General features: G+C 36.4%; 1 protein-coding gene across 1 annotated transcript in view; it reads right to left on the reverse strand.

The window, feature by feature from the left end:
• The window catches only part of SCAMP1 (secretory carrier membrane protein 1), a 124169-nt gene that overhangs the window by 40629 nt on the left and 55913 nt on the right, over positions 1–27627 (reverse strand). The window contains exons 3-6 of the mRNA XM_032156993.2: positions 19595–19693; positions 18560–18668; positions 16313–16441; positions 12977–13136 (exon numbers count right to left, since the gene is read on the reverse strand). Of these exons, the coding sequence (XP_032012884.1) occupies positions 12977–13136; positions 16313–16441; positions 18560–18668; positions 19595–19693 (497 nt within the window). The remainder of the gene's footprint in view (positions 1–12976; positions 13137–16312; positions 16442–18559; positions 18669–19594; positions 19694–27627) is intronic.

Raw genomic sequence — 27627 nt, forward strand, 5'->3', positions numbered from 1 at the left:
CAGCTAATAGAATACACACAGAATCCAGAATCCAGAACTGATTCATCAAAAGGTATTTTTAAAAAGGTAATCTCATTCCTCTTATGTTATTTTTATATTTACTATAAACCTCAAATATTTTAACAGTAACAGGGATTTTCAAACTGGAAGCTTCTGCATCTCAGTTTTTCAGAAGGAGATATTTGACAGTAGTGATTTACTCTGAAGTGCAAATGATGGCATACAGCACAAGAGGATTATCTTCACAAAGAGGTTTACCTTTAAAAAGAAAAGCTTGGTCGGGCACGGTGGCTCACGCTTGTAATCCCAGCACTTTGGGAGGCCGAGGCGGGCGGATCACGAGGTCAGGAGATCGAGACCATGGTGAAACCCCGTCTCTACTAAAAATACAAAAAATTAGCCAGGCGTGGTGGCAGGCGCCTGTAGTCCCAGCTACTCGGAGAGGCTGAGGCAGGAGAATGGCGTGAACCCAGGAGGCAGAGCTTGCAATGAGCCGAGATCGCGCCACTGCACTCCAGCCCGGGTGACAGAGCAAGACTCCGTCTCCAAAAAAAAAGAAAAGCTCATCGATGTAAAAACAAAATGTTAAAAAAATTTTTAAAAACTTTGTATATTGTAAAAAGAAAAACTAAAGTGCTTTTAAAACTTCTGAAGAAGGAGGAGGAGGAAAAGGAAGAAAGAAGGAAGGAAGGGAGGAGGATGAGGAGGAGGAGGAAGAGGAGAACCACCAAGTAAATGTATCTGTGTCTAAGAAGGAACCTTCCTGTATCTCTCAGATGTAGTAGGGGAAGGCTTCAGCTTGGGACGTAGAAAAGTGGAAAAGACCACTGTTCCTAACTCTCACAACCACAAACATTCATCTGCAAAATCACAGCTGCACTTAACACCCATCAAAGGGCAAACAACCCCAAACATTACTCAAAGAGAGATAAAAGACTAGCACTTGTTTACCTGGAACAGACAAGCAAAAAAGAACTCAGCTAAAGCTTGTGATGCATTGCTGTAAAATTAAAGGTTGGTTAGGGAGAGAATACAGAACCCCCAGGAGCCAAAGCTACATGGGTATCATCACTCACTCACAGGCTCTTCTCCACAGATCTCACCAGGTGCTCAGAAGAAAGACAGGAGGCCGGCCTCATTCAGGGTACAGGTCTGAGGGAGGCAAACAGCAGCCACCAAAACTCCCCTTTATCTCTTCCAAACAAAAGCTTTAAGTGGGAGGCAAAATGGGATAGCAAAGCCCATCTTCCTCCGGGCACAGCTAAAGACCCACTGCAGCTGGGGAAAGGGCACAGGAAAAAAAATTCTCTAACCCTGGAGGTGGGACAGGAATACATCTATTACAGAGACCTTAGAGATGGTGGTGGGGCAGGATCACAGAGAAGGGCAGATCTCTCCACTCCAGAGACAGAGCCTGCCTAAGGCTGAGGCTGAACAAGAACAAGAATATCCTCCTCCCCTAACTCCCCGACATGCCCACCATGCTCCAAGTAACAGCACTCTACTCCTGGGGGAAGAGTGTATGAAGAGAAGCCCTCTCTGAGGGGCAGGCACAAAGGAGAAACCTGAAGCTAATGGAGCAAACACCAAGAAAAAGCTTCTGGAAAAGCAGGCCTCACCCTAAACATAAGGTAACACCAAAGTATTTTGAAGTCTCTGAGGTACTGAGGGCAGTCATGGCGAACAAAAACCCAAAGCCAGATCAATTTCTGACTGAATTACCTGACACCTGCCACCCCCCCCACAGCAGCACACCACTCATACACTAAAAGCCTAGCACAACAGAAAAGCCATGTCCAGTGGGTCTTCAGCTGTGCCCTGAAGAGGATGGGCTTTGCTATCCCATCTTACCTCCCACTTAAGGCAAAAACCTATTTATCTCAGTCTCTACTGTCTTCAAAAGATGTCTAGTTTTTAACAAGAAATTATGAGGCATAAAAAGAAACAAGAAAAAAAGACACGCTGTCAAGTATGTAGAGACAAAGCAATCAAGAAAACCATATTCACATATAACTCAGGTGTTGGCATTATCAGACAAAAAATTTAAAATAACTGACTAATAGGTTCTTAGACTCTAGTCAAAAAGGTGGCCAACATGCATGAAGAGATGGGGCATCTTAGCATACATATAAGATATAGGAAATTACCAAATGGATATGGTAGAAATGAAAAATATCATAATAGAGATGAAGAGTACCTTTGAGAAGCTCACCACTATACTCAGCAAAACTGAGGGGGGAGAGAATCAGTGAAACTGAAAATAGAAATTATATATACTGAAATGCAAAAGTAAAAAAGAATGGAAATAAAGAATAGAACATCTAAGAGATGTGGGGCAATATCAAAAATTCTGACACATATGTAATAAAAATTACAGAAAGAGATGATAAAGAAGTTTCAAAAGAAATATGTAAAGAGACAGTGAATGACTGAGAATTTTCCAAAATTAATGAAGACTCAAAGCCAGAGATCCAAGAACATTAGACAACACTAAGGATAAACAGAAACACACACATATACATAACACACATCACACACACGTACTTTAACACATCATATTCAAACACCCCAAAACAAGAAATACAGAAAAAATATTAAAGACAGCCAGAGAAAACAAGACACACTAAATACAGAAGAACAAGGATAAGAATTATAGTGGACTTCTAGCCAGAATCTTTGCAAGCCAGAACGGATGAAAATGATGTGTTTAAAGTACGAAAGAAAGTAAAAACAATAAAAACACCTGTGAACCCATATTATACTTACTGATGATATCTTTCAAAGCTGAATAAAAAATAAAGTCTTTTTCAGACAAAAATCAGAGAACTGATTATTAGCAGACCTGTTCTACCAAAAATATTAAAGAAAAATTTTCTGGCAAAAAGATTATGATATGATACAAAAACATGGATCTCCACATATACACCCACACACACAAATGAAAAGTGCTGAAATGGTATTAATAAAGGCCAATGTAAATTTCATTTTTCCTTATTTTTAATTCTTTTAAAATTAAAAGCAAATTAAAATTAAAATCTAAAGCAAAAGTAGTGACACATGGAGATAGAAGAAGGATGGTGACCAGAGGCCAGGAAGGGTAGTAGGCAGAAGCCAGGGCACCAGATGGGTAGAGATGGTTAATGAATACAAAAAAATTATTAGAAAGAATGAGTAACTTAGTATTTGATAGCACAACAGGGTGACTATTGTCAAAATAATTGTAGATTTTAAAATAACTAAAAGAGTATAACTAAATTGTTTGTAACACAAAGGATAAATGCTTGAGGGGATGACTACCCCTTTTTCCATAGTGTAATTATTACACAATGCATGCCTGTATCAAAATATCTCATATATCCTATAAATATACACATCTACTATGTACCCATTCAAATTAAAAAAATTTTTTCAAGGTAATGTACTGTGTGTTTCTAGCATATATAAAAATAAAATACATTTTAAAACTATATAAAGGTTGGGAAGGGGGAACTGAGAGTACTCTGCTAGGAGATCCTTACAGTACATATGAAGCAGAATAATATTATTTGAATGCAGACTATGATTAATTAGAGACATATATTGTAAAAACTAGGGCATCACTAAAAAACATTTTTAAGAGATATAAATAATGAAGAAATAGGGGAGAAGACAGAGTCATTAACAGATACTCAACTGATCCAAAAAAAAAAAAAGGCAAAAAGAAAGGAAAAGAAACAAAGAATAGCTGCAATAAACAGAAAATGGATGGTAAAATGACAGATTTTAATCCAAGCAGATAAGTAATTAATTATATTAAATATAAATGGCATAAGCACATTAATTAAAAGAGACTGTGAACTTAATATATAGACTGTCAACTTCATATATAAAGTAGCTTTTTTGGTTGGCAACCTATAGTTGCGTCTGCAAAAGCATTTTGAACATTTTACAAAATGTTAAAAAAAAAGTACAAAAGCATTTTGAATATTTTGAAGCATTTTAGAACATTTTACCCAACAATAGCAGGCTATATATTCTTTCAAGTGCATGCAAGAGTGTTAATTTTAGAGTAGTAAAATTCCTAGCAACGTTGTATCTACATGGTTTCTTATATCTGTATCTGCACTCAATCTGTTATACAATACGTTGTTTTGGTTGAAAATGAAGAAATCTGCTTCACACAGGTATACCGTTAGAAAAGGGAGGAACGTAAGCTCTCCGAAAGGAAGGCCCCAAGAGTCCTTAGATCATACTCAGAAAAGCTATTAGGAAATAAGCTGCATACAAAGTTAACGAGCTATTTATCTTATCCACATTCTCAACACTCAGTGGGCAGAGAACTTTGTAACAAATACTAACTACAGTGGTTAAAGAGCTAGTCAAGAAATAAACATTGTTAGTAAATATTCCAAAGTAAGTTAACTTATTGTGTGGAAATCACTGATGCACCTGGATTCACTGCAAACTAAATGATAACGTAAATATAATAAAGTATTGTAGTCTGAAGATCTGGGTTAAAACCTCAGTTCCTAATAATTTGCCCAAAAGACAGTAAAGATCAAATAATACAAAGTACTGAACATGATTTATAGACTCTAAAACAGTATATATTTATATATAAATGTAAGAGAATCTGATAAGCACTAGGTTCTTCTTGTAGTTATATAAAGAATATTACCTTTCCTCATGAAGAGTTTGAGACTTCGCTTTGCGGAAAAAAATCTCTTTTTCTGGTTATATAAACAGAAAGGATGAACCATAGTTTTTCAATTTTGCCAGAAAATATGGAAAGAATCAGAAGGAAAGGAAGGAGTGTGTATGTGTGTAAAATGAAGCAACAGATCAAAATAAGGCATTTACTGTAGCAATACAGCTGTACAAAAAACAAAATATAATCACAATATACTAGAAAGTGCAGCTGTAAATACCATTTACATAGTAATAAATAAAGAACTCCAAATACTAGTCTAACCTAAAATCATTGTTACATGTAACAGAAGGACTGTGGGGAGAAAGGATGCATGTGTGTTGGGGAAAAGGGGCAACATAAGCTTGAGAAAAGCTGAAGCTTTATTCTCCATAGCAGCAAATGAGTAGAAAACAACTAAAACTTAAAAATCAAAAAATGGAAATTCACTTCCAGCATGACAGAATGAGGAAGTCAACAAATCCGCTTCTCAAAATATAATAAATATGGATCAAACTCAAAAATAACCATTTCAGTATTCTGTCCAAAGGCACACAACAAAACAAACTGAGAAACATCTACTCATGGAAACTACTGAACTCTGGTAAGAACAGCATGAGTCTGTGGCATTCTTGCCTAGAACTGCTCTCATTCCCCACAACTCTCTCGGCAACATATTTCAACCAAGGTAGGGCAAATCATAAAAATCAGCATCCTCACTGCAACTCCCAGAAGGAACTCAAAATGACCAAGTGGAAAATATGCCAGAAATGCAGGGTTGGTTTACAAAAGTCAATCAGTGTAACTCACCATATTAACAGAGTAAGTGGACAAAGATCACATGATTATCTCCATAGATCATGGCAACAGAAAAGCATCTGGAAAAATGCAACACCATTCATGATTTAAAAAAATAAAAAAAAAACTCAACAAACTAGAAACACGAGAGGTTCCTCAGACCAACAAAGGGCATCTACAAAAAAAAGTCTACAGTCAATATCATCCTTAATGGTGAATGCTTTCTCTTAAAATTGGGAACAAGGCATGGATGTTACTTTCTACTTCTATTCTCACTATCCTAGAAGCTGTAGCCAGTTTAATAAAGCAAAAGGAGGAAAAAAGGAAGGCGGATTGATTAAAGATAACTACTTTGGAAGGAATAAGCAAACATTTTTATTTGCAGAAGACAGTATCATAATATATATGGAATCCCAAGGAATCTGAGCATGCATGTGCACCAGCACATGCACACACACAAACTACTAGAATTAGTGAAGGAGGTTAGCAAGGTAGAATGATACAACATCAATATATGAAAGACAACTTTATTTCTAACTACTAGCAACAAACAATCCAAAGAGGAAATTAATTCCACCTAAAATAACATAAAAAGGATAAAATACTCAGTAACAAATTTAACAACAGAAGTATAAGATTTGTGCAATTAAAACTGAAGAACATGGCTGAGAGAAATTATAAAAATCTAAATAAATGGAGGGAAATCCATATTCACAAAATTAATGCTGTTAGGGTATTAACTCTCCCCAAACTGGCTTACAGTGTTAACTCAATCCCTACCAAAATCACAGAGGGGTTTTTATTTTTATTTTTTATTTTTTGTAGAAACAGGCTGAGGACTCTGAAATGAAATGAAATGCAAAGGACTCTGAATAGCCAAAACAATTCTGAAAAAGAAGAAAGTCGAAAGACTGACTAACTATAAAGCAACATTAACATTAGTCAAGAAAGGCATATTGGTATAAAGATAGGCACATAGTTCAATAGATCAGAATTGAGTCCAAAAATAAATCTTACATCACTGGTCAATAGATTTGCAAGAAAAGTGTCCAAATAATTCAATGGGAAAAGTCCAAAAATAGACCTCTCCATATATGGACAAGTGATTTTTCAACAAAAGTACAAAAAGATAATTTACAAAATACAGTCATTCTAACAAACAGTGGAGGAATATTTGGATATCCACAGCAAAAAGATGCATTCAGACCCTTACACAAATAAAGACCAATAACCCTCATACACAATAAGCAAAAATTAACTCAAAATGTATTATACACCTAAACACAAGAGATAAACCACAAACTTCTAGAAGAAAATATAAGAGAAAATCTTTATGGCCATGGGCTATGAAAAAGGATCTTAGACATGATACTAACCGGACAAGACCAAAAAAACTGTTAAATCAGACTCTTAAAATTGAATGTTTTTGTGCTTCTTAAGGCACCACTAAGAAGCCACACACTGGGATAAAATATCTGCAAACTGTTAAACAACAAAACAACATATATCTCCAATACAGAACTCTTACAACAAAATGTATTTAAAAAATAAACAATAGTAAGAAGTCAACAACCAAATTTTTAAAATAGACAATGAACTTGAACAAACATTTCACCAAAAAAGATGCACATGTCTAATAAGCAAATAAAAAGGTGCTCAAACTTCATCAGTAACTAGGGAAATGCAAATTAAAGCCACAAGATACTACTACATACCCACTAAAATGGCAATAATCAAAAGACAAAACATGAGTGTTAGTGAGGATGCAGAGAAACTAGAACCCTCAGACGTTGCTGATGGGAATGTGAAATGGCACAGCCACTTTAGAAAACAGTTTGGCAGTTTCTTAAAAATTTAGACACGTTTTTAAAAAAAAAGTTTCATCCCAGTAAGGCCACTCCTAGGAATATTGTTATGGTAACTCTTAAAAATATGTAACAAACCTGCACGTTGTGCACATGTACCCTAAAATTTAAAGTATAACAGTAAAATTAATATATATATATAATCAAGAGAAATGAATATATGGCCATAGACATGACTTGTACATGCTGTTACAGTTTGGATATTTGATCCCCCAAACCTCACACTGAAATCTGATCCCCAATGTTGGAGGTGGGGCCTAGCAGGAGGTGTTTGTGTTATGAGGGTAGATCCCTCATGAATGGCCTGGTGCAGTACTCACGATAAGGAATAAGTTCTCTATTAGTTTCCAAAAGAGCTGGCTATTCATGGCATCTCTCCCCCAGCTGGCTTCTTCATTCTCTCCACATGATCTCTACTCACATCTGCTCCCATTTGCTTTCCACCATAAGGTGAAGCAATCTGAGGTCCTCACTAGAAGCAAATGCTGGCACCATGGTTCTTGTACACTCTGCAAAACCATGAGCCAAATAAACCTCTTTTCTTTATAAATTACCCAGCCTCAGGTGTTCCATTAGAGCAACAAATATGAACTAAGACACATGCATATTCATGGTATTATCCAAAAAGCCAAAAGTTGAAAAGAGCCAAATATCCATTAACTGGTGAATGCATAAATAAAATGTTATATAACAATACAATGGAATATTATTTAACAATTAAAGAGAAACGAATTACTAACCCATTTTGCAGCCCGAATAAACCACAAAAACATTATTCTAAGTAAAAGAAAACAGCAAAAGACTAGATGTTCTATGATTCCATTTACATGAAATGCTCAGAAAAGAGAAATTTTTAGACACAGGCAACAAATCAGTGGTTTCCTGGAGCTAGGGGAAAGGAATGAGAATTGTGTGCAAATGAATCCAGGGAAATTTTGGGAAGGATGGAAAAGTTCTAAAACTGATTGTGGTAATGACTGCACAACTCTATTAATTTACTTAAAAATCGTTGAATTGGGCAAAGGATATGAACAGACACTTTTCAAAAGACATTTATGCAGCCAACATGAAAAAAAGCTCATCCTCACTGGTCATTAGAGAAATGCAAATTTAAACCACAATGAGATACAATCTCATGCCAGTTAAAATGGTGATTATTAAAAAGTCAGGAAACAACAGATGCTGGCAAGGCCATGGAGAAATAGGAATGCTTTTACACTGTTGGTGGGAATGTAAACTAGTTCAACCATTGTGGAAGACAGTGTGGCAATTCCTCAAGGATCTAGAACCAGAAACACCATTTGACCAGCAATCCCATTACTGGGTATGTACCCAAAGGAATATAAATCATTCTGCCATAAAGACACATGCAAACATATGTTTATTGCAGCACTATTCACAACAGCAAAGACTTGGAACCAACCCAAATGCCCATCAGTGATAGACTGGATAAAGAAAACACGGCACATATACACCATGGAATACTATGCAGCCATAAAAAAGAAATGAGTTCATGTCCTTTGCAGGGACATGGAGGAATCTGGAAGCCATCATTCTCAGCAGACTAACACAGGAACAGAAAACCAAACACCTCATGTTCTCACTCTAAGTGGGAGTTGAACAATGAGAAGACATGGACACGGGGAGGGGAACATCACAAACCAGGGCCTGTCAGGGGGTGGGGGGCAAGGGGAGGGAGAGCATTAGGACAAATACCTAATGTATGCGGGGCTTAAAACGTGGATGATGGGTTGATAGGTGCAGCAAACAACCATGGCACATGTACACCTATGTAACAGACCTGCACGTTCTGCACATGTATCCCAAAACTTAAAGTAAAATAAAATAAGTCATTGAATTTTCCCATAAGACTGGGTGAATCTTATAGTATGTACAATATATCCTAATAAAGCCACTTAAACAAAATCAAGGAATGGCAGTATATGATCATTATTTAAAATATAAAGGTAAATGCCCACATAAGTCAGCGGCAAGAACTGTTGGTAGAAAAGGATTAAAACGGGTCATTATTTTACCAAAAAAAAATATTTGTACAGTTACTTAAAACTGTATATAAAATAACCCGTATACAAAGATGTATCACTTTTATAAATATTAAAATACTTTTAAAAATATTCTCTACAAGCTAAAAAAAGATTTGGGAGTACAAATATATACGATAAAACTAAAATTATAGCTAGAGAATGAGCAAAAATTATCAAAATTCAACCTAATGGTTACCTATGGAGCAGGGAAATGGAAACATACCAGTGCTTCAGCGGTATTGATAATGTTCCATTTCTTAAATTGACCAGTGGGCTCACAGTTCATAGATGACTCATTACTATGCCTTTTAACTTGTGTTTCAGGTATTCTTTGGTATGCATTAAATATATCATAATTAAAAAGTGGGAGAAAGTACTATTTTGAAAATTGTCTTCAAAGCTACAAATAATGGCTCTGTAAAATATAATCTATAACAAATCACAGTTCACTTATAGATCATAAAATGTGAATGATAAAATCTAAGAGGGTCCAAAAAAAGTTAAAATTAATTACAGCTACCATTTATTCACCATCTATAATGCAAAACTTGCATACATTATCTCTAATCCTCCTTTCAACTCTACAAATATCCCTCATTTAAACCTAACAAACTGAGGCTCTGAGTTTTACTCCATGTGCTCAGAACCACACAGCTTTTTAAGTAGGGAAGCCAGGATCACTAAGCATTATGCAAATACTCTTTCTCAGTCTGTTTCTAATAGTTACTCAACAACATTCAACAATAATGCTGCCCTGTTAATAATTACCTAATATTTTGATGTATTTGCATAATGCCTAGTGATTTGTGGAAGTACAAAATTCAGGACCAAGTTGGGGTTTTTTGTTGTTGTTTTTTTTTTTCTTTTTTTTGAGACAGGATCTCACTCTGTCTCCCAGGCTGGAGTGCAGTGGCACGATCTCGGCTCACTGCAACCTCTGCCTCCCGGGTTCAAGCGATTCTCCTGCCTCGAGCTGGGATTACAGAAACATGCCACCATACTCAGCTAATTTTTTGTATTTTTAGTAGAGATGGGGTTTCGCCATGTTGGCCAGGCTGTTCTCGAACACCTGACCTCAAATGATCCACCAGCCTCTGCCTCCCAAAGTGCTGGGATTACAGGCATGAGCCACCATGCCCAGCCCCAAGTTACAATCTTTGTAAACTACATAAATAACAAAATGACAACTTCATGTTTAATCCTGATACCTAATAAACTTAACTTTTAAAAACACATACATTTGAAACTTCGCTATATAATTTTCCTTCAGATTTTTACAATGAGATTACTTTATGGAGAACAAAGTCCTGTAAATATATCAATATAAGGAAATGCCAAAGATACATAATAGGAGGGTATATTAATGATTATAAATACTTTAATTCAACTTTCCCCATAAAAACTATTCCTCTCGAGGCTGGGCACAGTGGCTCACGTCTGTAATCCCAGCACTTTGGGGGGCCGAGGTGGGCAGAGGCTGAGGTGGGCGGATCACCTGAGGTCAGGAGTTCGAGACCAGCCTGACCAAAATGGTTAAACCCTGTCTCTACTAAAAATACAAAACTAGCCAGGCATGGTGGTGCATGACTGTAATCCCAGCTACCTGGGAGGCTGAGGCAGGAGAACTGCTTGAACCCAGGAGGCAGAGGTTGCAGTGAACCGAGACCAAGCCATTGCACTCCAGCCTGGGCAACAAGAGCAAAACTCCATCTCAAAAAAAAAAAAAAACACAAAAAACAGTATTCCTCTCATTTCTACTCTGCACAGTGAAAACCAGATTATTAATATATTTGTATACACTCTAAAAGACTGAGATGCAGCTAAGAACTCAGCCTAGGGATCAATAATGCCAGAAGTAAAAATGTTCCACCGAACATTTGTAGTTCAACTGCCAAAATGGGGGGGAAAAAAAAGATACCAAGTGACTTCAGGAAATAAAAGGCAGAAAGCTGGCTTTTAGTCATTTATTTTGGCTACATAGGTCACAGAAGGTTTAAAATCCAAATTCCCTAGTCTCAAGTCACTTTTTTGAAAAGTTTCACAAAGATATCCTCACTCCTACCAGCCAGCATCATCACAGATCGGTAACATACTGGTAATGTGATGGAGGTCATTAGGCAGAGGTTAGATGTCCAAAAAAAAAAAAAAACACAGAAACAGCCTTGTGAGCCACGCTTAGATAATGAAGAAAATAACAGCAATAACTCAGATCATGCAAGAAGTAAATATGTTCCTTTCATTCCTCTCCAACCCATCTCTACAGGAGAAGTTCTCCCCGTTCCTTGGCAACCAATCTCCCATATTTCAACGTATCCAAAGGTTCTTTTCTCCTTTCCCTTCTCCCATCATTTCTTCCCTTCACTCCTCCTCTCATCATTTCTTCTCTTTATGCCATTTCTAAGTAATAATTTACTTCTTCATTGTCTGATACATTTTCTCTCCAAATTCCCTAATGTTCTCCCATCTCCTGTTATCTTCTGTTTTTCCCTCATCTGTTTACAGATCTGGGTTTCTAACTCTGTGTGTGTGTGTGTGTGTGTGTGTGTGTGTGTGTGTGTGTTACACATTCTGGTTAACTAAAGAGATTTTAGGTTGCAATGGCAAAACATATTGAACACTTAAATGTGGCCCTCTAATTTTCCTAATATATCCTTTAAATAACACACGCATATATCCTAGTAATGTTACCCCTTATTCACGAGAGTTGAAATGGTTTGTTATTCACAAATGAGTTTACTCAAATAAAAATCAGTTAAAAAACTATTAAATATATGAACCCATATAGGACTATCATTTCAATCAGTACTTCCCAATACTTTTTAAAGCAATAGTTCAACAAAGTACTCCAGAGAAAAATAATGGTTGCATGGTCAAGTCATAAAGCACAAATCATACTAGGTACTTAAAGAGTGTAAGAAATCCTGAAATGAAGAAACTTGCTTAACCTTATTATCCAGCTGTTCCCAAATTTACTAAGCTTATGAGCTCTTTTTTTCCCCCCAGCACCTATTAATATCCCATAGAACATGCACTTAGGAAACGTTAACCGTAACCACTGATTAAAATATACTATGTAAAGCATTATACTTAACCTAGTAGCATAAATGGTTTTTAAAATGGTGCTGCCTTTGAAAAAACCTAAAATGGATTTATAAAGAAAATAATCCAAGTTGCTAGGTGCAAATGGTTCATTTTAAGTACTGCATGTATATTTACCTTACCTAGGTTAATTTAAAAATTAAAACTGTAAGCACCAATTGGGATTTTGATTTGGGAGGTGGGGTGGGCAAAGAGCAAAATTTTCCTTAAAGTATAACATATGGAAGAGAATATTTTACAAATATTAACTTCTAAGACTGTTCTTATTTTTCCATCAATTTTCATGTTTGGTCTTTTATCAAATGGGAGAAAAAAATGGAATTTTATGACTTACAAAATCCAATGAATACACAGGCATGCTATATTGAACTTTCCTGAAGGTATGTTATACAACAATACAAGAATTTTTTAATCAAAATGCGTCAATTTTCCCTTTAACATGTACTACGAATTATTTACTTCACAGGTTTTAAAGAGTGTATTTTAAAGTACACACATTTTACCTGAAAGCTCCATAAAGTGGTCTGTACCAACAGACAAATGAACAAGGAGTAAAAAGCAAGAACCACAGGATACTCAATCCAAAATCAACCGCTCTTGCAGAATCAACACAAAACCAAGCCAAGCATCCGAAGATATTTAGAAACAGTGTTACTGCATGGACTGTGGAATCAGAAAACAAAATAGAAAAAGAAAGGTTTACATTCAATTTATGAATTCATCCAACAAAAAATTGTAAATAAAAAAATACTTCCTAAGAGCAAATGTGTTCTACTCCATGTTTCCATTTATATTTTTCAAAACACTGTTGTATCTTACATATTTGATTTGAAAACAGAGTATACAAAGGAAAGCGAGTCTTAATACATGTACTGTTTGGCAAAAATTCTGTTGGCCCTCTCCTCCTCACAGGCGATGATGTAGCTAAACCAGAGGCACACTACCTTAAGGGCTTCTTCCCGAAAAGGAAACATGTGACGTCTCTTGAGCTGAAGCCCAAGAAGAAAAGCAGTGCCTGCCAGGAAAAGACCCAGGACTTAGGAGGAAAAACTATATCTTTACAGAATGGGGCTGCAGACTAAAAACTGGACTAAAAATACTAATACAGTAGCAATTTCTAGTGACTGTATAAGGATTATTCATTCACCTTCATAGAGCTGTCCTTTTGTAAAATCCTGAAAAAAACTTGTGTTTTGCTAGAGGATTAAATTTATTAAGTCCCCTCCTCACACCCCCACACAACACGATGCATTTCAGCTACTGTGGCAGGCTTTTCTTTTGGTTAACACAAATAGATGTTGACAAATTCATCACATGCTGTTAATAACTGCTTTCCCTGACAGACCAAAAACAAAAAATCTGAGTAACATCTAACTATACCATGATCCTAAAGAACTACTTTGACCCATTGTAATTAGTAACTGTTTTAAAGGATTTTTAAAAATTTATTCACAGGCTGAATTTATTATAGTAAGTACATTCTTATATAAGCTAAAATGATGTTTAACGTAAATTATCAAATCAATAAAAATATGCCAACAAATCACTTGAATTAAAATTAACAAGTGGGAAAACCTATTGGCTAGTTTTTTAAATCTCAAACTTCAAGATTTCTTTACAAATCAAATAATAATTAACGAAACAGGATATACACACACATTCTGGGATGTCTAAATTTGCTCTTACCTAACCCACCAGATAAGTAAACAAGCTCTAGAGTTTAAAAAAAAAAAAAAAAAAGAGCTCCAGATGAAGTTACTTAGGTTGTAGTCATCTAATATTAAGCCAATCACTTAACCTCTGTAAGCTTCAATTTTTCAGCCATAGAAATGCAGGAGCTTTTCCCACTTTAAAATCCCATTCAATTCTATCACAAAATAGACACTCTCACTCATTACTCTAGTCCCATTAGGATTTTTAACTCTCAGGTATGCTTGCTCGTAATAAATTTACTCAAAACCCTTGGCCTCAAAATAAGGGTGGTTGTGTTAAGATCTTAAAAACAGAATTGAGCCGGGCGCGGTGGCTCACGCTTACAAATCCTAGCACTTTGGGAGGCCGAGGTGGGCGGATCATGAGGTCAGGAGATCGAGACCATGGTGAAACCCCGCCTCTACTAAAAATACAAAAAAATTAGCCGGGCATGGTGGCGGGCGCCTGTAGTCCCAGCTACTCAGAGAGGCTGAGGCAGGAGAATGGCATGAACCCGGGAGGCGGAGCTTGCAGTAAGCCAAGATTGCGCCACTGCACTCCAGCCTGGGCGACAGAGCAAGACTCCGTCTCAAAAAAAAAAAAAAAAAAAAAACAGAATTGAAAAGATTGTGAAACAGAAAATTATTACTCTGCAGCATTAAATAGCATCCAGCTGCCTTAAAAAGTTTTAGACCTTAAGAACATTCTAACTTAAATTTCAATTTTCAAATTAGGTTATTTCCTAATCCACTGAAAGAAAGATAAAATATATGTATAATTACGCTTTAAAGTTCATGAAAATTCTTCCAAGTATAGATGAAAATACAAAAATTAGCCAGGCGTGATAGCACGTGCCTGTAGTCCCAGCTACTCAGGAGGCTGAGGCACAAGAATCACTTGAACCCGGGAGGCAGAGGTTGCAGTGAACCAAGATAGGGCCATTGCACTCCAGCCTAGGCGACAAAGCAAGACTGTCTCAAAATAAATACATAAATAAAATAAAATGCTAGGACAATTTCTGCCCATTTAAAAAAATAAACATATATAAAATATAAATGCATATATTATATTGATTAAATAAGAGTTGGTTAGCATGTACATATATGGAATCAGACATTTAATATTAAAAATATATACTACTGACACTGAGGATTCAGCAAAAGATATTAGATCAAGAATATCTCAAAAAATACTAATGAAGAGTTAAAAATAGACTATCCATTAGGAATCACTTCTCATATTCCAAAACAAGTTGACATACATGAAGAATGCTCCTAAAAGATTTTGGGGAAAATCATCTCATCCATTAAGGGAGGGGTGGTAGTCTCATTAATCATAAAGTAAAAACAAGTAAATTTCCTCCATCAAGAATGTACCCTACAAATTATCCATTAACCCAGATGTTGTGCATGTGAGAACCCTCAACAGCTACCTCCCCTTCTGACAGGATATCAAAATGAGGCTGAGACTACTGTTTGGAATAAAAATGAAACAGAGAATAAGTGGGAGGTCTGTGCACACACAGTAAAACTGTCAACAGCTTGACATTTTGTCTCAGTATTCCATGAGTTATTATACTGAAAGTGATGTGAGCATCAGAGCCCCAAACATATATTCTAATGTTCCGTTCAACAAAATGTCCTGTGTTAATTAAGCACTTTCAATAATAAAAGTATCACAATTGAAAACAAAAAAGTAAACTGTACTCAAAGCTATAAAAAGAATACTTAGTTTATGTAATAATTTTATGCCTTTTTAAAAATAGCTAAAACGCCTACATTTAACAGAATTCTTTTAAATGGCCTTCCTCTGCATAAAATTAGTATGCATTATTTTTTCCAAGCAAATCATGCCTAGATAACATCTTTCAAGGAAAAAGAATCTTACAAAATTTTACCCATACGACAGAGAAGTTGTCTTTTCCTCAAAAGAATGCCAGTTCTCAATATACAGGTTTTTCTCAGCCAAGAATATAGTACAATTCTGAAGTACCTAAATATGGTATGTTTCACTCTGAAATCATGATTATTAAGCTTTATCTACAGAAAAAGAAGACTGGTTTGCTATACTATCCTTGAAATAAAAATGTGGATTTCGACAACAAAAATACAAATTCTAAGCAAAGATATAAATTGTTGTATACTCACACATCCACAAGTAGTACATAAGCTTTACTGTCTTCTGGAATTCTACAGGAATGTCTACAGAAAAATCCTGATAGAAACAAGGTCCGACAGGAAAATTGCTAGGAAGAGGTGGCCAATTATTTTTTCTACCTGTAAATTTTTTTTAAAAAAGAAAAGGTTATTTATAACAAACGTGATATTATTTTTTGTTTCATAATAAAGAAAAACTCTATTTATTTTTTAAAAAGTTCAGAAAAACTGTAGTACTATATCTCTATTCCTAGAACTTTGAAAGACAAGCTTTAGATTTTTAAAAAATTTTCTCAGAATATCATCACCTTAGAGCACATTACATGGTAAAATAATTTTCCAGTGTCATATCATATCATGTTTAGCACGAACCATTTATGTACAGAAAAAACAAGAAACAAAAAGAAGGCACATATCCAGTGCTTCTACCCTAAAACAGATTTATTTCACAGTCCAAAGAGTCTGGCTGGCATGAAAAGGCCATCCAGTTTTTAAACTTCAATTTTCTCCTCAGCATCTTAAATCTTCAAATATAATTCTGTTATAATTCCTATCTCATGTGGAGAAAGACCAGCTTCTAATTTTTTCAAGTTTTCTATTAAGTCCAAGATTAAACCAATACCAAAGAATCAAATTTAGAATACTCAAAATCTGGGAAAAAATAATATCCAAAAGATACATGTACGAAAACCCTACAACAAAGAAAACATGAAATAGTCATGATAAGGAAGCTGAGGAATTATAGAACCTTTAAAAACGCAGAGAAAAACAAATTCAAACTGTAAAGGGAAAAAAATGTGTTTACATAAAGAAACCAGATTAAAAATAAGCCTTGAGAAATGGTGGGGGAAATAAAAAATTAAAATAAAGAAGTCAAAACACGAAAATAGAGGGTAAAAACAGCACCTAAGGCCATTTCCCAATTTTAGATGTTATATCTCACAGTTTTTAAAAATTCAATTTTACCTACTTTTTCCAGACCAGGGTAATTTTTATAGAAAGAACAATAACCTATTTCTGATTCTCCCCAATGAGTCTCCTGTGTTCCATTTATCATACTATTCAAATTTCATATAGTTCATTTCTCATACCAATCTCATACTATTTGAGAAGCGGCAGTGAATAGTCATAAAGAAGAGAGGCTCTGGAACCAGAAATGGCTAGCCACTTACTGGCAAGGTCGCCTTGGGCAACTTACTCTCTCCTCCGAGCCTTAGTTTCCATATCTGTAAAATGAGAATAAAAACTCTATCACCCCTCATAGGATTGTATTGACGATTTAAATATGAGTTAAGAGGGGAAAAGTACTAAAATGTGCTAACATACTGCAGTCTAATTGTTAATTTCCTACTCTTTGTTACTGTCTTTACTAACATATCTCTCACAGAAATAGTTTGTATTTGCCAGTGCTAAAGAAATAGGATGGATTTTAATTACAGGTACTTCAGAAACATTGGTCCCAGTTCAACTTTTAGTTTCTCCTTCTATAGATGTTATGCTGCAAGCAAGAAAATGACCCAGGATAAACGTGTCATTTATAAGTCTAGGGCCTAGACTTACACATTCTAAGATAAAAAGAAATAGTTCTATACATTGTTATTGTTCTAGCTTTGCATTGTATCACTATCCCAGACATCCTAACAATGACTTATCTAGCTCTTTTATCTCTTCTTACTCAGAGACTGCTAGCTTTCCCTAAGAGACTCCTTTGAAGTGCTTTGGCAGGCACACACTGAATAGAATTCACTGCAAACAATTCACCACTTATTTCTTTGGCATCAAATGAATACCTTAGGCTTCCAATTTTTCTAACATGATTTGACAAAATACTTGTGAGGACTGGGGCAGATAATCTGAAATTGACCTGAATAAATCAGGTAAAAGTCAAATGTAGGGTACATGCAAATGTACTCATAAAGATTCCACAGAACCAAGGAGGGCCTAACTGAAGAATCAAAGGCTCCTGGCCTCAGAGTGAGCAAAAATTATCATATTCACATTCATTTTCTGTGTGATGAGGCTAACACTGTTCTAATCTATCAACAAAAGACTATGCAAATCAGCCAAGATTAGAAGGCTACAGAGTATCAAACAGGCAATCTGCTGTGTCTGATATCTCCTTGTTAGAACAGGAATACGGTAGGGTTTTATCCACAGGCCAAATGACCTAGGAGCTAGTACAGACATAATGTAAAGTGTTTAAAAGTTATTTTTATTTCAGACTTCTTTGGATACTACCATGTTGACTGAGGCTTTGCATTTCTCGTTCCCGACGATCTAATTCTGCGGCTTTTCTTTCTAGTTCTTCCTGGCGCTTAAGAAGTTCAGCTTGGGCCAATGCATGTTCCTAAATAAAAAATATCAATATGTGAATAGACTGTCAGAAGGATAAAATACTTTAACATTTATATGCTAACTCCTACTTCTCTACTATGAGAGAAACCTAATTCAAACACACTTCCAAAGTACAGGAATTTACTGAAGATCATAGTTACAGAAAATATTATGGGGATATTTGGTCCATTTGGTCTTTGGGTTCTGAAAACCCTCAGTGGGAATGTTGGGTCCATTAGGAGAGGAAAACTTCTCTTAGTAAAAGTAGTCAGAATCCTTAGGTAATCTGGAAAATGAAATTAAGATGACCTCTATGCCTAAATGAGTGAAGAACAGAGGCAATGGGAACAGTTGAGGAAAATGAACAATAGAAAAAAGGGCAACTGAATTGGCTCCTATAAATCAGATTAAATGATATACAAGGCCGCCAACACAAGAATATTTTCTAATATCTTAAATGTTATAGGAGAATGAGGTCAAAGGATGTGATTAAGAAATTCTTTATAACTCAATTTGCCCTTACATGTTATCAGGCATCTTATTAATCTCCTTTCTTCTCAGATTTTTGCCATCTTCTACCTCCTAACACTGTCTGTTACTTTACGGTTATAACACTCTCCCAATAATATCTATTATTCCATCATTTTTACCTTAATGGTAGTGTGCATTAAAAAGTGAGACCAAAGGCAATAAAAATTTATCCACCAAGATGATACACAAATTAAATAATTCCTAATAATGGAATAAAGCAAATGGTATAAGCTGACAAAAAGAGGAATGAGTATTTGAAGGGTAACGAGACAGCAAATCCAGACTTGAAAGTGAGTTAAAAATTAAGCAACAGAAATGTAATCATATAAAGACTTATTTTGCTCTGAAAGCAAATGTTATTGATATTATAATGGCCAGTATAAATTTATACAACTAACATGAACTAACCTTTGCAATCTGTGTATAAGCTGGATGTTCCTCTGTTGGTTTCATTATTGCTGGTTGTGTATTGGGTACATTAGGCATCTTCACACTGCCTGGTGGAGGCTAGGAGGATTAAGAGAAGGAAAATTATGTAACACAGAGACCCACCTTTAACTTCTTTCAAAAAGTATAACACCAATAAAATGAAAAATCCCCAAATCTGCATCTCTTCATTCCCTGCTCTCTCATAGTCAAGTGTGTGGCAAAGAGGTGCTTAAATTCTCCATCTCCATTTTCTCCAACTCATTCATACTTCAACTCTACAATCGGACTGCTACTTTTAACACTACATGACAAACACTCTCTTCCACGATACCATGTTAATACAGGCCAGACACGGTGGCTCACACCTGTAATCCCAGCACTTTGGGAGGCCAAGGCGTGTAGATCACCTAAGTCAGGAGTTCAAGACCAGCCTGGCCAATATGGTGAAACCCCGTCTCTACTAAAAATACAAAAATTAACCGGGTGTGGTGGCGAGCACCTGTAATCCCAGCTACTCAGGAGGCTGAGGCAGGAGAATCACTTGAACCCGGGAGGTGGAGGCTGCAGTGAGCCAAGATTGCACCACTGTACTCCAGCCTGGGCAACAGAGCAAGACTGTATATCAAAAGAAAAAAAAAAAAAAAGAACTTTTGAGTTTTTTTTAACTGTAAAATACAGATAGAACCAGACAAAAGAACTACACCAAGGTTTACTGCCAACTCTTCCCTCTTGAGAAAGCTACATGCCAATGCTCTCAAGAGTACATAGGAAAGTTCTTGGTAGAACCCCACTAAATTTAAAAGAGTAAAAGGGAAGGCCTAAGGAGAGAGAAAATAAATTATCCAACTTCCACTTTGCCAATGAGGATCAGCAGTGTCTGAAAGCTGCAAGATCAGGAAGTAGACATCTACAAGTCCATCAATGGGGGATTGGTTAAATTACTGTATATACATACAATGCAGCCATGAGAATAAATTAGCTATAGAAGCATGTCTTTTAAAATAATAAAATAAAGCAAGCTGGCCGGGCGCAGTGTCCTATGCTTGTGATCCCCGCACTTTCGGAGGCCGAGGCAAGTGGATCACAAGGTCAAGGGTTCGAGACCAGCCTGGCCAATATGGTGAAACCCCATCTCTCCTAAAAATACAAAAATTAGCCAGGTATGGCGGCGGGCGCCTGCAGTCCCAGCTACTCGGGAGGCTGAGGCAGAAGAATCGCTTGAACCCGGGAGGCGGAGGTTGCAGTGAGCCGAGATCACATCACTGCACTCCAGCCTGGGAGACAGAGCAAGACTCCATCTCAAAAAGTAATAATAATAATAATAAAATTAAAATTTAAAAATAAAGCAAGCTACAGAACAGTCTGCATATGACCTTTTTTTCAATAGACACAGATTTACACATGCCCCCATAAAATATTTGGGAAGTCTCAGCCAACTGATATCAGAGGGACTTGCACCTGTTGTTTTATATGCTTCTGTATTATCTGCTTCCCTCGACACATGCACGAAATACTACTTTAATAAAAATATATTTTTAAAGTACTCTTTAGAATGACCATAAGAAAAAAGAAAAAACAAGGATGGGAACATGAAAAGAACAGTAGAAGCAAAAACAGTAACAGAAAAGAAGAAAGGAAAGAAAGAAAGAGAAGAGGGAGGGAAGGGGGAGGTCATGAATAAGAAAAATATAGAAAAGAAAGAAGTTGCACAAGGAAGTTCAAGGATCCTAAGAACTATTAAAACCAGAAGACACCACCAATATATAGCAGGATTTTACTCTGACACAGCTAACAGCAGCCCTGAAAAGGAAGCCACGCATAACCAAAGATGTAACTGTAGTTCAGCTGATTCTAAAATGCATATACAAAAGGCAAGAACTGGCTGGGTGCAGAGGCTCACACTTGTAATCCCAGCACTTTGGGAGGCCAAGGTGGGCAGATCGCTTGAGCTCAGGAGTTCGAGACCACCCAGGGCAACATGGTGAAACCTCGTCTCTACTAAAATACAAAAAATTAGACAGGCATGGTGGTGTGCACCTATAGTCCCAGCTACTGGGGAGGATCAGGCATGAGAATTGCTTGAGCCTGGGAGGCAGAGGTTGCAGTGAGCCCAGATTACGCCACTGCACTCCAACTTGGGCTACAGAGTGAGAGTCTATCTCAAAAAACTTGGGCTACAGAGTGAGAGTCCATCTCAAAAAAAAAAAAAAAAAAGCAAGAACTAAAAACAGGTCAAACAATTTTGAAGAAAAACAAAGTAGGAAGACCTATGATATCAAGGCTTATTATAGAACCATAGTAATTAAGAGTGTAATACAGATGCAAGGACAGAGAAATGTACCAATAAACAAAACAGACACAGAAACAAACCCACACAAATGCAGAAACTTGATATCTAACAGAGGTGTCACTACAAAACAATGAAGAAACAATGTGTTAATCAATAAACAGTGCCTGGATAACTGGTAACTCATATAGGAAAAAAAAAACAGATTTCTTACTTCATATCATATACAAAAATGAATTCGAGGTAAATTAATGATCTAAAATTGAAAAAGCAAAACTTAAACACTTTCAGGGAAAAATATGTGGGAATATTTTTATGAATATTTCTTGAGCTTCTAGAATGTGAACTCTAGAAATACTGTGTGTTTCGTTTATGACCTATCCCAAGTACCCAAAATAGTCCCTGAAACAGTAGATGCTCAGTAAGTATCTGTCAAATTAAGAATGGAAAACACACACACCATATAAAATTGATGAATTTAATTACATTGAAATTTACAAAAAGTAAAAAGTCAAATCATGGACTGGGAAAAGATAGTTGTAATGCATATAACAGAAAATTGCTACCCAGAATATATAAAGAATTGTTACAAATCCATGGAAATACAAACTAATTGAAAAACTCGCAAAAGATCTGAACAAGCAATAGAAAGAGGTCAATAAACATGTGAAAAGAGGTGTAACAGCACTAGTAATCAAGAAGTGCAAAAACAATCATATATCATTTCAAAACCATGAGATAGAAAAACAAACTCTGACAATACCAAAATTGGGATTTACACATATACACAATGGTGGTGCATATGAAAATTAAAGCATTGATCAAGATAGCATTTCAAGTCAATGGAAATAGAAAGGGTTGTCAGTAAATGCTGCTGGGAGAATTATTTAAATTGGGGGAGGAAAAACAAAATCCCTGTTTCTCAACAGAATTCCAAATGGATTAAAAATTGAATGTTAAAAAAAAAAAAGAGACAAAAAACAACTATAAAGACACTAAAATACACTCTATAGACTATAGGGCATTATCTGCTCTTGGCGTGAAGAAAAGTCATTCTAAACATTCACAAAAGCTCATGAGGGGAAAGAAATCATAATGAAAAGGTAATATATTTGACCACATAAAAATTTAGAAATTTGATGATATAAAGTATTCATAATCAAGATTAGATGGCAAAATCTAAATAATAAGCGACATATACAACAATTAGTTAATACATTTCACTAGGTACAAATCAATACAAAATTATCAGATAAACATGTTACTGAAAAAAAACTGCATTTTAAAAAACTCTAAACAGGCAGCTTATAAAATACAAAAGAAAAACAAACATACAAAAAATTTCAACCTCATTAGTAATCAAAGAAATGCACATTTTACCTAATTATTTTTAAAATGATTATCATAGGATTACCACATTTTGTGAAAGATGTGGTAAAACAGATACTCTCACACACTGAAAAGTGGGATTATACACTAGCACATGTAGCAATCCTGGAGCACAATTTGGCATTATGTTTCAAGAGCCATAGAAGTATTTACACCCTATGTACTATGAATATCTGGTCTTTAAAAATGTCCTATGGAAATAATCCAAGATATTTGCAAATGTGTGTACGCCAAGAATGCTCACTACAGCTTTATTTACAAAAGCAAAACCCCAAATGTCCAACACAACAGAGGAAATGGTTAAACTGATACAGCTATAGGAGAGTATATAATACAGATATTTAAAAGTTCTAAAAGAGTATGTAATAAGATGAGGAAGCCTGGACAAATAAGTGATTAAAAAAAGTTATGAAACAAAGCTGTATATACAATATAACACAAACTTCCTGTTTTAAAATAAGATGAAAATATATCAAAATGTTAATAGGGATTATTTCTGGGATTAAGAGCATTTTCTTGTATTTTTAAAATCTCCATTATAATCTTTTGTCACTAAAATAATCACAAATTCTCTTTTCCAAATGCTTGTTCCCCCATACCCAGTATCTCTTATTAATGGGCAGAAAAACTAAGGCTAATCAATCCTAACTTCTCCAATTAGAAAAGTATGGTCCTTTAAATGTAAAACTCAAAACTACAAAAACTGTAGAAGAAAACCTAGGCAATACCATTCAGGGTATAGGCATGGGCAAAGATTTCATGACAAAAACTACACAAGCAATTGCAACAAAAGCAAAAATTGACAAATGAGACCTAATTAAACTAAAGAGCTTCTGCACAGCAAAACAAACTATCAGCAGAGTGAACAGACAACCTACAAAATGGGAGAAAATTTTTGCAATCTATCCATCTGACAAAAGTCTAATAACCAGTCTATAAGGAACTTAAACTAATTTACAAGAAAAAAATGCCATTAAAAAGCAGGCAAAGGACATGAACAGACACTTGTCAAAAGAAGACATTCATGGGGCCAACACATGAAAAAAAAGCTCAACATCACTGATCATTAGAAAAATGCAAATCAAAACCACAATGAGATACCGTCTCACACCAGTCAGAATGGTAACTATTAAAAAGTCAGAAAACAACAGATGCTGGAGAGGTTATGGAGAAAAAGTAACGCTTTTATACTGTCGGTGGGAGTGTAAATTAGTTCAACCACTGTGGAAGACAGTGTGGTGGTTCCTCAAAGATCTACAGGCAGAAATACGATTTCACCCAGCAATCCCATTACTGTGTATATACCCAAAGGAATATAAATCATTCTACTACAAAGACACATGCACACCTATGTTTACTGCAGCACTGTTCACAATAGCAAAGGCATGGAATCAACCTAAATGCTCATCAATCATAGATTAGATAAAGAAAATGTGGTACATATACACCATGGAATACCATGCAGCCATAAAAAGGAATGCGATCATGTCCTTAGCAGGGATATGGATGAAGCTGGAAGCCAGCATCCTCAGCAAACTAATGCAGGAACAGAAAACCAAACAGCATGTTCTCACTCTTAAGTGGGAACTGAACATTGAGAACACATGACACATGGTGGGGAACAACACACACTGGGGCCTGTCGGGAGATGGGGATGGGGATCGGGGGTGAGCAAAGGGAGAGCATCAGGAAGAATAGTTAGTGAATGCTGGGTTTAATCTGTGGGTTGATCTGTGCAACAAACCACCATGGCACACGTTTGCCTAAGTAACAAACCTGCACATCCTGCACATGTCCCCAGAACTTAAAAAGTTGAAAAAGGCCGGGCGCGGTGGCTCACGCCTGTAATCCCAGCACTTTGGAGGCCGAGGCGGGTGGATCACGAGGTCAGGAGTTCGAGACCATCCTGGCTAACACGGTGAAACTCCGTCTCTACTAAAAAAATACAAAAAATTAGCCGGGCGCGGTGGCAGGCGCCTGTAGTCCCAGCTACTCAGGAGGCTGAGGCAGGAAAATGGCGGGAACCCGGAAGGTGGAGCTTGCAGTGAGCCGAGATAGCGCCACTGCACTCCCGCCTGGGCAAAAGAGCGAGATTCTGTCTCAAAAAAAAAAAAAAAGTTAAAAAAAAAAAAAAAAAAGAAAAAGAGTTCCTGGCACCTTAAGGGAGATAACAATTCTTACATATATTGTCCCAAGTCCACATGGCATTTAGAATTGCTATCTTGATCAGTAATGAAGATCTTCCCCTAGCAAAAAAACAAAAGCATGGCTCCAGAGTCCTGTCTTCTTGGTGTAATAAGCAGCAACAATAAAACAATGACCAAATACTAATAAAATGTCTGGGAAACTTAGCCTGGCAGCAGATTTCAGTAAAAACACAGAAAAAATTACCCAAGAATGTACCCAGCTGGAACCTTGCTATAAATGCTGTATTACTTTAAATAACCAAAGAAGTATTAAGTACAATAAACTAGTAGATAAGGATGAAGGTAGGGTTAGAGCTAGTAATGCGATATATTTAAGGCCATAGTTGCTTGTGGTATAGCAATGATGAGAAATGTTGGAGAGCCACAAATCTCTAATAGCACTGATATAAATCTAATAGCTATTATCCTGATAATTTCTTCATATCTGTGGATGTTAAAGACCCAGTATTTTCTTCAGCTACAACATACTGGATCAGCCAACTCAAGCCAAGTAGAATTCTGGAGGACAACCTCTTTTCATCACTACTAAATACCTATTGTGATGATGGTTCCTAGTTCATTTCCAACTTTTCACTTTGGCACAAATGAGCGTGTATGCATGTGTGTGTGTGTGTGTGTGTGTGTCTCTATATGTGTCTGTCTCTATCTATCTATCTATATATATACATATATATATAAAACAAGCCACTCAAGACTTTCATTTCTTAAAACACAGCAGATCACCCACATGTAGAGATCCCCCTCTAGTACATAATATCTAAAATACTGGACCAAATTTTATTTAAATAATATTGTAAATACACAACTAATGCAACAAGAAATCCTGGGAGGCAAGAAAGCAGGAACTACTAAATCCAAAGACAGAACAGCCTTGATACCAAACCATTCACCAAATTACTAGTGATCCATCTGCACTAGTAAACTAGAGACAAAGCTTTGGAGCTGGTACAAGGATGGTAAGAGATTGATAAGATCCCTGCATAAAGCCAGGAGTCTCCAAAAAACGACAGTTTCAGTGGATAAGTAAGAAAAAAGCAGTTTCACAGAAAAAAAAAAAAAAAATGATGGGAATACCTCCATGTCTTGTCCTTAATTCTGGATGTAGAAGGGAGAAAAAAGGGAAACCTTCCCTGAGAATTCCCAGTCATAAACCTACCAGTGGCTGGGCATAGTAGCTCACACCTGTAATCTCAGCACTTTGGGAGGCTGAGGTGGGAGGATCACTCAAGGCCAGAAGATTGAGACCAGCCTGGGCAATATAGTGAGACCTCAGCTCTACACCAAAATTTAAAAATTTACCAAGCACGGTGGCACATGCCTGGAGTCCCAGCTACTTAGGAGGCTGAGGCAGGAGGATAGCTTGAGCCCAGGAGGCAGAGGTTGTAATGAGCTGAGATCACGCCACTACACTCCAGCCTAGGCAACAGAGCAAGATCCTGTCTCCAAAAAATACAAAACAAAACAAAAAACAAAAACTTACCAACTTGCAGATCTCAGGTCAGAATTCCACTACCCACATAGACAAGATAATCCAACCTCTAATTTTCATTGAAAAGGATCTCGGGCTGGTAGTGGCCTCAGGCATTTGGCAAAAGTAGAGGAACAAACATTAAAACCAGGTGATATGGTTTGGCTGTGTCCCCACCCAAATCTCATCTTGAATTGTAGCTCCCATAATTCCCACGTGTCATGGGAGGGGCCTGATGGGAGGTAATTGAATCATGGGGGTGGATCTTTCCTATGCTGTTCTCTTGACAGTGAATAAATCTCATGATATCTGATGGTCTTATAAAGGGGAGTTCCCCTACACATGCTCTCTTGCCTGCCACCAGTTAACACGTGCCTTTGCTTGTCCTTCACCTCCCACCATGATTGTGAGGCCTCCTCGGCCATGTGGAACTGCAAGTCCATTAAACCTCTTTTTTCTTTTTTTTATGAATTACCTGGTCTCGGGTATGTCTTTATTAGCAGCGTGAGAACTGACTAATACACCAGGCTTCAAGAAATTAACACAGATAGAGTTCCAAGTAACTTTGGCTTATGATTTAAATGTATGAGGAAACAAGCCACAAGGGTCCACAGAAATAGCAAATTACAAAATAAGACTTGAATATATTTGAATTATCAGA

This window comes from Hylobates moloch, unplaced genomic scaffold, assembly GCF_009828535.3.
Source record: "Hylobates moloch isolate HMO894 unplaced genomic scaffold, HMol_V3 SCAFFOLD_6, whole genome shotgun sequence".
Lineage (NCBI taxonomy): Eukaryota > Metazoa > Chordata > Mammalia > Primates > Hylobatidae > Hylobates > Hylobates moloch.